This window comes from Melospiza melodia, chromosome 11, assembly GCF_035770615.1.
Source record: "Melospiza melodia melodia isolate bMelMel2 chromosome 11, bMelMel2.pri, whole genome shotgun sequence".
In the NCBI taxonomy this organism is placed as follows: domain Eukaryota; kingdom Metazoa; phylum Chordata; class Aves; order Passeriformes; family Passerellidae; genus Melospiza; species Melospiza melodia.
This window is the reverse complement of record NC_086204.1, coordinates 22,511,173-22,523,974: the sequence shown is the minus strand read 5'-3', so window position 1 is coordinate 22,523,974 and position 12,802 is coordinate 22,511,173. Positions and strand designations below refer to the sequence as shown.

The window sequence follows — 12,802 nt, the reverse complement described above, 5'->3', positions numbered from 1 at the left end:
CCTGGAGCACACAGTAGTGAAAGATTGCCAGTGCTCCTGAAATCACAGGCCAATATCTGTGCATTATTCACTGGGAATGTCACATTGCCTCTGAAGCTTCCTGTGGCTCAGATGTGTTCCCCAATTTTGCTGCCTGGCTCCCCAGGGCATGGCTGGTCACTGGAGGGGGCAAACACCTCCCTCAACTGGATGCCAGCACAGCCTGTGCTGCAGCACCTTTGGTGGGATCTGAATACTTTGGGGGGTTTCTCAATCCCAACTTCAAGAGTGCTAAACCTCTCTGGACTGACAACTCTGATACCAGGCTGTTACCTTAATGCCACCTTTACCTCAAGCCACATTAGAGTGAAAATAGTAAATACTTTGTTACGAATTTCAAAACAGAAAAAAGTTCATAAAGTGGAGAGGAGAGGAGAGGAGAGGAGAGGAGAGGAGAGGAGAGGAGAGGAGAGGAGAGGAGAGGAGAGGAGAGGAGAGGAGAGGAGAGGAGAGGAGAGGAGAGGAGAGGAGAGGAGAGGAGAGGAGAGGAGAGGAGAGGAGAGGAGAGGAGAGGAGAGGAGAGGAGAGGAGAGGAGAGGAGAGGAGAGGAGAGGAGAGGAGAGGAGAGGAGAGGAGAGGAGAGGAGAGGAGTGAGCCCAGCTGTACAGTTTCTCAAGCCATTATCAGTTCAGCTGAAAAATGGACGGAGCCATCATCACCTTGCTGGTAGTGTGAAAACTTAAACGTTTTCACACAAGCCCTGTATTGTGGGACGGCCTGTGCAGAAAGACTGTCTTTGGGGACCCTTTTGCTCTCTGTGTTCAGACCTCTACCCTACACACACACACACACACACATACATTCATCAAGATTCATTAACCCTCACAGGAATGAAGGTAACAGCTCTTGGGCCTGGCCCAACCCTGTCGAGAAAGAGAGTTCTCTTGCCTGGCTTGAGTCTGGAAAATGTGTTATCTCCCTGTGAAGCACAACCCACTGAGGTAGGAAACACTCAGACCCTGAAGGGAAAATTCTTTATCCACTGAAGCTTATGTATCACGTGAAAGCATAAGCTGACAACAGGCTTATGCAGGTATCTAATTAGAATAGAGTGTCTGTAGCTCATTAGAGGCTTTTGGCTGAGTAGACAAACACAATAAGCAGTTGTGATGATCACCATTGGGGAGACAATGAGGTAAACCAATGCTGTCTTTGAGAAATACCTTAGAAGTAGCCAGGGAGCCTCTTCTCTCCTCCAGGCTGAAGAGTGTGAAGTCCAGCAGCCTGCCTTGTTTTATCCTTTCAAGGGATGCACAACAGCACCCACCAACTGTGCATTCACAGACTGCTGATCTGCATCATTGCTTTGGGCATGCAATGGCATCCAGAGTAAATGGGACATGTGGGAAAAACCTGGACCTTAATAGAGACAAGGTGTCTTGGAAGTGTAAGAGATGTAGCTTAGATGCTTGTACTCCTCAGGAGCTCTTGGTAGCTCTGCACTTTTGCAATTTTGGCTTTCCTGGGAGAAGTTTGAGTTCAGATCCTTGTGGAATTTAGGGAAGAGGAGCAAAGGAGCAAAAATGGTTGTATCCTCTTACCTGCACATCAAAACACAAAGCTCCTTTCCATTTTGGTGAGGCTGTAGAACACGTCTCCTCTGATAGATCCAGTGCATTACATTACAAGTAGCAACTATAGTGGGTAATTAGTAACAAAAATGGCAACTGCCTGTACCATTGAAAGGTTACAGCAGATGCCTTAGCACAGGAGGCAAAGTGCAGAGATGCAGTTTGTGACAGGAAGTGAAGATTTCATACCCACTAAACTGGGGGAGGAATTATGGCACATTCTGGTTGCAATAGAAAGTGGCTCCCTATCACAAAAGATCCCATAGGATTTGATGTACCTATGAGTGGTGAAGCTCTGAGTTTCATGTCTCCTCTGCAATAGGGAATTTAACAGCCAAGCATGGCAAGGGGTTTTAAGTCAAAATGGTCCCCAAAACTGCAGGTATAATGGACAGGTTCTGAGAAGAAGCAGTCAGGCAAAACTGCACATTCAAATCAATTATTACTCTTTTTGGGTTTTGGGGTGGGTGTTTGGTTTTTTTGGTTTTTTAAGACTAAGAGCTCTCCATCTTTATCAAATTCAGGGAGGAAAAAAAAAACAAAAACAAAAAAAACCCCACACAACAACAACAACAACAACAACAACAAAATAAAAAAAAACCAAAACGCAACGACAAACTTAAATCATACTGTAAGAGAGGAGAGATTCAGCATCCGCACAGGCGACACCTTTCAGCCTCCCGATTTTGTTAATGTTCCAATACGTCACCCTGCAGTCCCGATTTTATTATTGCTCCAATGCATCTCCCTGCGGTAACAGCGGCACCTGCAGGATTCGGGAAGAGCAGCACAGACACCTCCCGTGGCTCCGCAGAATATCATCCAGGCACCGGGAAAGGTTTTCCTGAGAGCCCTTCAGCCAGAGAAATCTGAGCAGCAATGGGCCTCTGTGGGACAGGGGTTTTTCAAGAGAAAACGTGGATAGTTTTTTGTGAGAATTTTCTCACTCTTTTGGCAGGGTGGCAGCAGCACTTTGGAGCAGGTGCAGGCGATGGGACATGTTGAGGAGCACAGAGCATGCCTTTTTTTGTCACCTGTCCTACATCACAGTCAGCATTCAGCTGGTTTATTGGCAGATATATATTTTTTTAAAGTCTGTTATATTAAAATTGAAGACATTTTTAATTCCTTCACTACAATGACTACCATTCTTGTTGTTGGTTAATCAAAAGGCCTCCTCATTACATGGTGCAATTTCACACTGTCAAAGGTACTTTCAGACTTATTCCTGAAAATCTACAGCATGTTTTGGGAGATTCACAACAGTATATGGCATCATGAGCTCCATCCTCTACAGCTCCTCTGTGGCCCAGAAGACACGTGCTGAAGAAGTGCCCTTTGCTGGGGGCAGAACCATGAACACAGCACAGCACAGGCCTTTGGGGCAAAATGACTTTCTCAGCAACACTATTTTGTGTCCATAAATTTGGAACTATGGTGTGAAATCCTAGTGCTGGCCAAGAGTCTAACAGCTGACATCAGCCAGCCAGCGAGCCACTGGCATTTAGGAGAGTTCTAAGCCTTTTACTCACAGGCCACTTCCGATGAATAAAATGTCAGCACGAGAGGGGTCTGGTTTCTTTTACTGATGTGTCAAAAAAGAAAAACTTTGATGCATTTATTAGCCAGGGTTAAAATATATAGATTTATATCAGCATGCATCCAACTGTGTACTTGCAGAAATCTCTTCTCTCTAGATCTATGTTTTCTATGGGTATTTTTTGAAGACCAACTTGAAATGTAATTAGAATGTAATGCTGATGAAGACAGAAACCAACAGCCCCCCGAGGGTATCATGATTCAGATTCTTTCCAAAAGTACATTTAAAAGTCATTACAATGAAATGCAGACTCATGAGAAAAGCCTGAGGGGCCATGACCGTTGTAACTGTGAGCAGACATGTTTTTCTTTCCCAGCCTCACAGTAAATAGATATGGAAGCTTTCCAAGAGGCTCTCTGATCGCTTTTTGCTCTGGCTGGATGTTATGCTCCTGGAACAGCTGTGGAAAACTCAACATGTTTTTCTCTCAGAATTAGTGCCAGCTCTGCTGGACCCAGTGACTGCGTGCACTTAACTCAGTAAGTGATGTTCATCCCCCATCAGAGCTCAGGCATGCCGTGACTCAGGGAATTACACAGACTAAGATGGAAGCACACTTTGCCTCAGGATCAGGGCTGACCCCCGTGACCCACATGGTGCTGCTACAGGACACTGATGAAACATCCATGCTGGAACGAGGAGGAAGGCCCACACATGGCATGACACTGTGGACAAAGGGGGCTGCTGGGCTGTGCCTGCCTGTCACGCTCCTGGAACAGTTGTGGAAAACTCAGGAGGGATGCTTTTTTCTCACAATCAGTGTCAGCTCTGCCAGACCCAGTGATCATGTGCCTTTACCTCAGTATGTGATGCTTATCCCCTGTCAACACTGCTCTGCTGCCACAGTCCCAGGCAGTGTCCCTGCCTCTCATCTCTGCCGTTCCCTGGGCTGGTGGCAGCTGCAATTTCTCCCCAACACAGCCATATTTCTCATAAGCACCCAGTTTGCAAGAGCATGACTGGGACTGAGGGACAGAGGTTGTGAAGGCAGTGACTATATGAATAACCTATTGCAGGATCAGTTTTAACCACAAACAAGAGCAGAGCAGGGACCAGAGATGTCTGTAGGCTGCACAGGGTCTCCTCACTTTAAAATGGACATTGAGGTGCTGGACCATGCCCAGGGAAAGCAACAAAGTTAGAAAACATGTCTTATGAGGGGCTGCTGGGGCAGCAGGGGTTGTTCAGTCTCAAGGAGGCTCAGGGGGGACCTCACTGCTCTCCACAATTCCCTGGAAGGAGGTTATAGTGAGGTTGGGGTCAGTCTCTTTTACTGTGCCTGCAGTGAAAGGACCAGAGGAAATGGCCTTAAGCTAAAACAGATGAGATTCAGATTAGATGCTAGAAAAAAAATTCACTATTTGGGTGGTCAGGCAGTGGAATAGGCAGTGTCCAGGGAAGCGGTGGAGTCACCAGCCCTGGAGGTGTTTGAGAGACATCTGGATCTGGCACTGGGTGATGTGTTTAGCAGTTTAGGGGTTACAGGAGAAGTGCTGGGTGGACCATTGGAATGAATAACCTTAAAGGTCGGTTCCAACCTTGATGATTCCATGATTCCTGTGGGGCCTCACGGGGCCAGGTGTCCAGGCAGGCGCATAGACAAAGGAGCGAACAGAGGTACCTGACCTAGTGCCGCCGTGAGGGCAGGGTGCTCGGCACACAGAGCCCTCGGCACACAGAGCCCTTGGCACACACGGAACCCGCACAAAACACGGAGCCCCCACAGCGCCCTCAGCCCCGCCCGTCCCGGTGCCCGCCCCGTCCGGGCAGCGCCGCCTCGGCGGGAGCGCGCCCCTCACTTCCCCGCCGCGCACGCGCCGGGGCGGGGAGAGCGGGGCGCGTGCGCGGCGCGAGGCCGGCGCCGGGGGTGCCGGTGCCGCAGCAGCGATGGCGGCGAGCGCCGGGACGGGCAAGGGCGGCTCTGCCTCCAGCTCCGTCTCCAGTTCCGAGCGGCACGCCCGCCTCCTCCTGGCCCAGATCAACCGGCTGCGCGCCGGGCACAGCTTCTGCGACGTGCGGCTGGAGGTGGGCCCGGAGGCGTTCTCCGTGCACCGCCTGGTGCTGGCGGCCAGCAGCCCGTACTTCGCGGCGCTGTTCGCGGGCGGCATGAAGGAGTCCGGGCGGGACGTGGTGCGGATCGCGGGCGTGGAGGCGGACACCTTCCACACGCTGCTCGACTTCATCTACACAGGTGAGGGCTGGCGGCGGGGCGAGGGGCGGGTGCCCGGCGGCCGCAGGCTGGAGCGGGGCCCCGCTGTGGTTTGGTGCCCGCAGGGGTGGTGAGCATCGCGGAGCACAACGTCCAGGAGCTCATCGTCGCCGCGGACATGCTGCAGCTCACCGAGGTGGTGGAGCTCTGCTGCGAGTTCCTCAAGGGCCAGATCGACCCGCTGAACTGCATCGGCCTCTTCCAGTTCTCCGAGCAGATCGCCTGTCACGACTTGATGGAGTTCACCGAGAGCTACATCCACGCGCACTTCCTGGAGGTGCAGGGCGGGGAGGAGTTCCTGGCGCTCACCAAGGAGCAGCTGGTGAGGATCCTGCGGAGCGAGGACCTGAGCATCGAGGACGAGTACCAGGTGTTCGCGGCAGCGATGCAATGGGTTCTGAAGGACGTGGGGAAAAGAAAGAAATACGTCGTGGAAGTACTGGAGCCTGTTCGGTTCCCTCTGCTACCAGCGCAAAGGCTGTTAAAATACATAGAAAGTAAGTGAAAGAAGGAATATCAGATGCATGTATGTGAGCAAACTATGTGTTGTTCAGAGGTACTGGGCTTTGATGGACTATTCTTTACATTAATGGCATGATGAATGAAAAAATTATAGCAAACAAGCGCCATTTTTTAAAAAATAAGCACAGCTTACTTTAAAAACACGCTTTTGAAAATGCCTTATAAAAGTAAGCAACATTGATTTGTCTGCTGTTTTTGGAAAAGTTAGTAAGTTTTCTACAACTGAATTGCTTACAATTTGTTCCTTTTCACTGTGATTTTTTTTCAATTCTGCTAATTTTATTCTTATTCTGCTTACGTTACTCTTGAAGGTATTCCAGATTTCAGTCTTCGAGTGGCCCTGCAAACTCTGTTGAAAGAATATTGTGAAGTCTCTAAGTCTCCCAAAGAGAACAAGGTCAGCAGTTTTCTGCAGGCTTCTAAAGGTCGTCCCCGGAGGAAAGCCAGGAAGTACCTTTATGCAGTAGGTTAGAATGTGGCTGTTTGAACCTTATAAAACAAATGAAGTAGTATCTCAGAATGCAGTACTGAAGGAGATACTCAAGGATTTTTTTAAAAATCAAAATACATAATGATACCAAATCATTACATCATGGCTGAGTTACCATGTTAGCAGCTTTGCTTAGAATTGCGCAGGAGTCCAGCATTCACATTTCTTGTCATTGTGACATGGCATTCAAAGCCCAGATTTGCTGTTCAAAAATAATTTGCTTTGGGTGGAAAACTGCAAATCAGCAGAGGATTTACCCAGGGCTCACTGCTGGAATGGTGTATACAAATTCACTGAACATTTTGTTCTGATGGCTGAAGTTTTCTCTGTGCGGGACACTTTGGTTCATATGATGGGGTACTTGAAAATCCAAGTTTTCAGCAAAGCTGCAGTTTTATATTGGAAGGGAACGTGTTTGTTTCACTCTGTGGGCAGTAGCACCAGCTTGTACTGAGCTTGTATTGGTCAGTCACACACACTTGTGCCTCACTTGTTTGTTGTTCTAATACTCTATTTTTAATTCTGCAGAATTCAAAGATTATAAAGTTCTCTCTTGCCTTCTGCCTTTTATCTCATGAAAAGTTTTTACATGGCTGCCAGTATGTTATGCAGCAAAGGCTGTTGGATGATCCTTGTATTTTACTGAAAACATGAATTCTAATGTTTTTAGTGTTGTGGCATCAGCTCAGCACAATTTCCATGACCCTCAAGGCAACCATTCTTCCCTGTATGCTGGAAAAATGAAGCTACTTGGAAAAATCCAGTTCCTTCTAAGAGTGGCTAATGGCTGTTACTGTAATGTTTTTCATGGTTAGATATAGGAGCATGAGGGTGAAGAGGAAGCTCTTACTTGGCCTTTCCCCTTGCTTTGCAGGTGGGTACACCCGACTGCAGGGAGCACGCTGGAGTGACAGCAGAGCCCTGAGCTGTGTGGAGAGATTTGACACCTTCAGCCACTACTGGACCACGGTGTCCTCTCTGCACCAGGCCCGGAGCGGGCTGGGTGTGGCTGTGGTGGGAGGAATGGTCTATGCCATTGGAGGTAACAGCTGAAATAAGCTTGCTTTCTTACATGAATGCTAGAAAACTCATGGATGGAGACTTTCAAAATTACTCTTCCTTGATTCTCTACTGTCAGTGCTCTGTGAATGCCTGTTAGGGATCCTGTACTGGCAGTTTTTACCAAGCTGCTCTTCCCTCATGGTGTAGCTATTCACAGGTTACCATATAGATGTCTGCAGATATACTCAAAGATGCTGGCTATTCTGGGGGATTCATGTACCACCGCTGGTGGAACTTACAGTCTAGGAAAAGCCCATAGCACAAAAGGCAGTAGCACAGGACAGACCACTTGTGCACTGTCTGTCTGGAAAGGCTCATTATGTCTGTTTGCACAAGGATGTGATGAGTAACTCTACCAGCCCATCACAAAAGAATGCATATGTAGACTGTTTTTGTCACCACAGAGCTCATTCTTTGGTCTTGAAAACCCAGTCAGTTGTGCTGAGGAGTAAAGCGTGCAGCACCCTGGTTGTTTACCTCTATGATGTTTTCAGCAACATTTCAGGGAACTACTGATGACAGTGGTTCCTAGTGATGATTCATGTGTAATCATCACTATGTACAAATGAAGCTTTTGCTATGCTGGCTGTTTCACCAAAAGATAAATCTTGTATTCAAATGTTGCCTGTCCTGGAAGAAGCTGAAGATTGTTTCCATATCTGCAGTGAAAAAGATTGCATTTCTCCTGACTCTTCTTGCTTTTATTATGCAGGTGAGGATAACTCAATGATTTTTGACTGTACTGAATGTTATGATCCTGTTACAAAGCAATGGACAACCGTGGCTTCCATGAACCATCCCCGTTGTGCACTGGGAGTGTGCACATGCTATGGGGCCATCTATGCTTTGGGTAAGTTGTGGGGTTTTTCTAGGTGGAGTTAAAGTTCTTAATTCATAGAACTTGTAAAATGATCTTAAATATTACATCTTGGTGATGCAAATTCACAAACTTAAGTTTTGAAAAACATCTGTGTCCATAAATATTAACATATATACTAAATCTCTGTGGATTAGTTATTGTATAGTTATAATTTATTTTCATTGTAGGCTGACTGCATGCTGATTTCAGAATTTGTCCTGGAACAGTACACTGCATGTCTAAAAATACAGCTAATACACAACTTTGTACCATTAAATTCCTTCCTGTGTTTGCTGTTATTTGCAGGAGGCTGGATTGGAGCAGAGATTGGCAATACAATTGAAAGATTTGATCCTGAAGAGAATAGTTGGGATGTGGTGGGAAGCATGGCTAAGCCCCGTTACTGCTTTGGGTGTTGTGAAATACAAGGTGAATATTGTTAAGTTTATATCCCTAAATAGTTCCAACAGCCATTGGATTTTGAAGCTTTATGGCTCAGTCATGAATTCTTACCTTTGTACTGAGCTGTCAGTCACACATGCTTGTGCCTTGCTTGTTTGTTGTTCAAATACTCTATTTTTAATTCTGCAGAATTCAAAGACTATAAAGTTCTCTATTGTCCCCTACCTTTTATCACATGAAAAGTTTCTACATGGCTGCCAGCGTGGTTATGCAGCGAGTCTTTTTGCAGTTGATTGTTCTTTCTGATACTGCTTTTATTTATCTTCCATATTTCGGTTTGCATATTTTTCTTTGTGACTGTGAAGACTTGCCACAGGTTATTTTAAGACAGACATGTCTAAATACTTGACCAATAAATGTGCTGACTAAGTATTTGATCCTGGCCAGGTCAGCAGTTGCAACCTTCTGAATGAACCTTCCCCTGCACTTAATTAATTTTTGCTTTCCTCAGAGCTTCTAGTGCTCAAGCCTCAAGCTGCTCATGCGAAAGCTTTATGTATTCTACTACTGAGCAAAAGGAGGATTTTCTGACATTCTTTAACCATCTTAATGTCAGGCTGACACTTGTGTTGTGACAGTAATTTTCTGTCTCCATTATGAAGCCTAAAAGAGGAGAAGCTCTGTCTCTGCAGGTTTGATTTATGTCATTGGTGGTATCAGCAGTGAAGGAGTAGAGCTGCGTTCTGTTGAAGTCTACGACCCCATCTCCAAACGCTGGTCTGAGCTCGCTCCCATGGGCACCAGAAGAGCCTATCTTGGTGTAGCTGCTCTCAACGATTGTATCTATGCTGTGGGAGGCTGGAATGAATCCCAGGATGCACTTGCTAGTGTAGAAAGATACTCATTTGAAGAGGTATGGCAGAGTCCCTCCTTTTCATAAATGTAGATTGCATCAGCTTTGTGTAAGATGCTATAGATCCTGCTTCCTTTCTCTAAAAAGAAAAAGCTGGACATTCCATTTCCTTTTCACTACTGGCTGACTATCTTGAGTGAAACAAAGCTTTGGTGATCTCAGGGTCTGTCCTAAGTAATTGTCATGGTTTAACTATGCGCGGATGTACTGTAGTTTGGTAAATACTTCTTAGGGTTAAGATGAGAGGATAGATTCCCCCTCTACAAGAGAAAGCTCAATAATCTGAATAGAGAGAAAAAACTCATTGTAAAGGTAAGAGTCACCTTTTATTGCAAAATTTGAGGATCTTCTGCATCAAAATGTAGTGGTGTTTCAGCACGACTAGAAGATAAAAAACTAGACTGGTATTGCTCATGTTTTTATGATGTTCTTTGGAAGCGTAGCTACTCTTAAAAGCAGAACATGTGCCATCTGTTTTGCTTTTCAAATTGAATTTAGTTTTCCTGTTTCCCCCACCTCAAACTGTGCCATGCTCTATTTTAGAGACTGCCTGCATCTTGCAGTGACTGAAGAAAGGGAGGGGTGTTGTGTGCAGACAGTATGGGATCTGCTCTTTAGAGATTACCACAATTTGGACCCCTTGTGAAAGTGTTGTCATTCCTGTCTTGGTAATCTTCTGGATACTGTACACATACCACATGTAAACCTGTGAAGTTATACACAGTATTCTTTGTATATGTTTCAGTCTTTAAGCTTTAAAAGTTACTTTAGCAGAATCAGGGCTTGCCTTAAAGCTATTTCTTCATCTTTCACCTTTTTGTTAGGAAAAGTGGGTTGAAGTTGCATCGATGAAGATCCCAAGAGCTGGTGTTTGTGTTGTGGCTGTGAATGGACTTCTCTATGCCTCAGGAGGCAGAGCTCCCAGTCCTGATTTTGCTGCTCCAGTAACCTCTGACTCTGTTGAAGTTTATAACCCTCACATGGACAGCTGGACTGAAATTGCCAACATGATCACCAGCCGCTGCGAAGGAGGAGTAGCTGTGCTGTGAAACACAAAGAACAAAACTCATTCAAGGAATGAGTCAATTATGTCTCCTCAGATTTCCTGTTTCATTGGCCAGAAACCTCTTTTAACACAGGAGCTTCAGTGGAGAATTAGATCAGAGGGATTTTCCTGAGCAAAAGGAAAAGCCCTTCAAAGTAAATTGGCTTATCCAGTGTCTGTCTCAGGAAGTATTCTGTTAAGAGTAGGAATGCCTCTTAGAACTGGATTAAGCTCACTGAAATAAATGGTGAATTTGCCCTGTAAAAATCTGAAGAAATAATTGCAACACATTAAGAGACATTAATCAGGTTATTACTGAGCTGGCACATTAGCCAGACTTGCAGTCTGGAAGTGAGTTACTGTCAACAGCAAGGAGTTATCTGTAGGTAACATCAGATGGGTGATTTGGATGGCATTAGTTCTTTTTCTGGCAGAAAACAAGGAAGAGAAGATAACACACAGGAAAGACTTGGTGCCTCCACTTATGACCTTGATGCATTTAAGCCTCTTTTCTGTTGCTGGACATGGTGGGCATTAAACATGAATTGGATCTTTACTTTCTGGCCACTCCACAAATTTGAATGGTGAGTGGATGAGAATTTCCTTTTCTGGAAGGTTGTCCTCACAGTTCTAACAATGCCATTCCCTTTCAGTGCTGGCTTTTCCTCTCAGTGGTGTCCCTGATGTCAGTAGAGCTCCTTTTTGTGTAAGCTCTGGTGAATTTTAAATGCAAATGCATTAGATTGGCTGCTCTGTTCAGGACTGCTCTTAGGATAAAAACACAGGGAAAGGCTTTTGCCCCCATATTTTTTCCCCATAGTCAAATGTGGTTTTACCCTGTGTGACACATGCTGAGTCTTGGCATTGAATACTTGCTGTTCTACAAGACACATTCCTTCACCTTCACTGCATCTTGTATCCTGCCTCATCCAACTTTGAGCCAATGGGGCTTTCTGTGCTAGAATTAGCTGCATTTAGTATTGAACTGATGATACCAGTGTGCTCTTAAGGAGTTTGTATTTAGCTCAGACACACTTAGTAAAACAATAGTACAAAGAGTTTGGAGTTATTTCTAGATTCAAGTTGTTTTTTGCACACTGGCTGCATTTTCAGCACAGCTGTGGATGATTTGGATGGAGTCTGAAGTAAGGCTGCTTGAATTTTGATAGACAGTGTTATTCTGGATCACCAAACCACAACTGGAATGCCACAAAACAGGAAGCCTGGCACTGTGTAGACAAAGGAGCTTTCATTCTGTTTAGGTCAATATCCCCTGTGTAAAATTAACAAATTATTACATGATAAATCCTCCAAGGTGAGTGTTGCAGGTACCTTAATAATCAATGTCCTAAAATCTAACATAGAGTTGGGCTAGAACATGCTAGATGATGGAGAGTCTGATTGTTCCATAATCTTGTGTGTGCTTTTACTTCAAAGAATTTCTTATGTGTCTGAATTAATGGTTTGATTGTGTTTAAACTGTTTTTCATAATAAAATGTATTTTCAGAACTGACTGGACTGCTCTTGAAAAGGTTGCTTTCATAACTTAGTAAGCTGTATTATGCCACTTTCATATAATAGGTCATTTTTTCTTTTTACTGGAAATCATATTTCCCAGCAGAACACTAGGTAAAGATTGGTTATAAATTTTGACTATTTGAGTGGTGGAAGTAACACACTTCTGCAGTAAAATACTCATGTATTTTTCTTCTCAGTATAAAATCACTCAAACTTCTTGCGAGTCTGTCTTGCCATCTCTGTTCAGCCCTCTGTGGGCTGATGTGTAATTTCATCACCTGTGGGATGAAATTACAGGTAATATTTCTTAGTCTTTCTTCTTTATATTTCAGGATCCCTCTTGGAACTGTTTGAGAAACACTACTTTAGCTGTATTTTATTTGTTTGGGAACTACAGGTTTACCTCTGATCCCTACCTGTAAACTTCCTGGTTTAATGGAGCTTGAGGGAATCTGCAGTTGTCTGAAGTTACCTTCTGCAGCTTTTGTAACTGATTCTGTCATGTTTGAATGAAACTTTGAAGCTGGTTCATTATTGCCTCTGATCCTCAGCACATCTTTTACCTAATCAA

General features: G+C 45.0%; 1 protein-coding gene across 1 annotated transcript; it reads left to right on the top strand.

The window, feature by feature from the left end:
- The first annotated feature begins 5,071 nt into the window (after positions 1-5,071).
- IPP (intracisternal A particle-promoted polypeptide) lies at positions 5,072-12,226 on the top strand. Its single transcript, XM_063166007.1, has 8 exons — positions 5,072-5,401; positions 5,485-5,916; positions 6,253-6,408; positions 7,306-7,473; positions 8,206-8,343; positions 8,659-8,781; positions 9,447-9,667; positions 10,492-12,226. Exons 1-8 carry the CDS (start codon positions 5,098-5,100, stop codon positions 10,714-10,716), a joined length of 1,767 nt encoding a protein of 588 aa, XP_063022077.1. The 5' UTR covers positions 5,072-5,097; the 3' UTR covers positions 10,717-12,226.
- Positions 12,227-12,802: the final 576 nt, after the last annotated feature.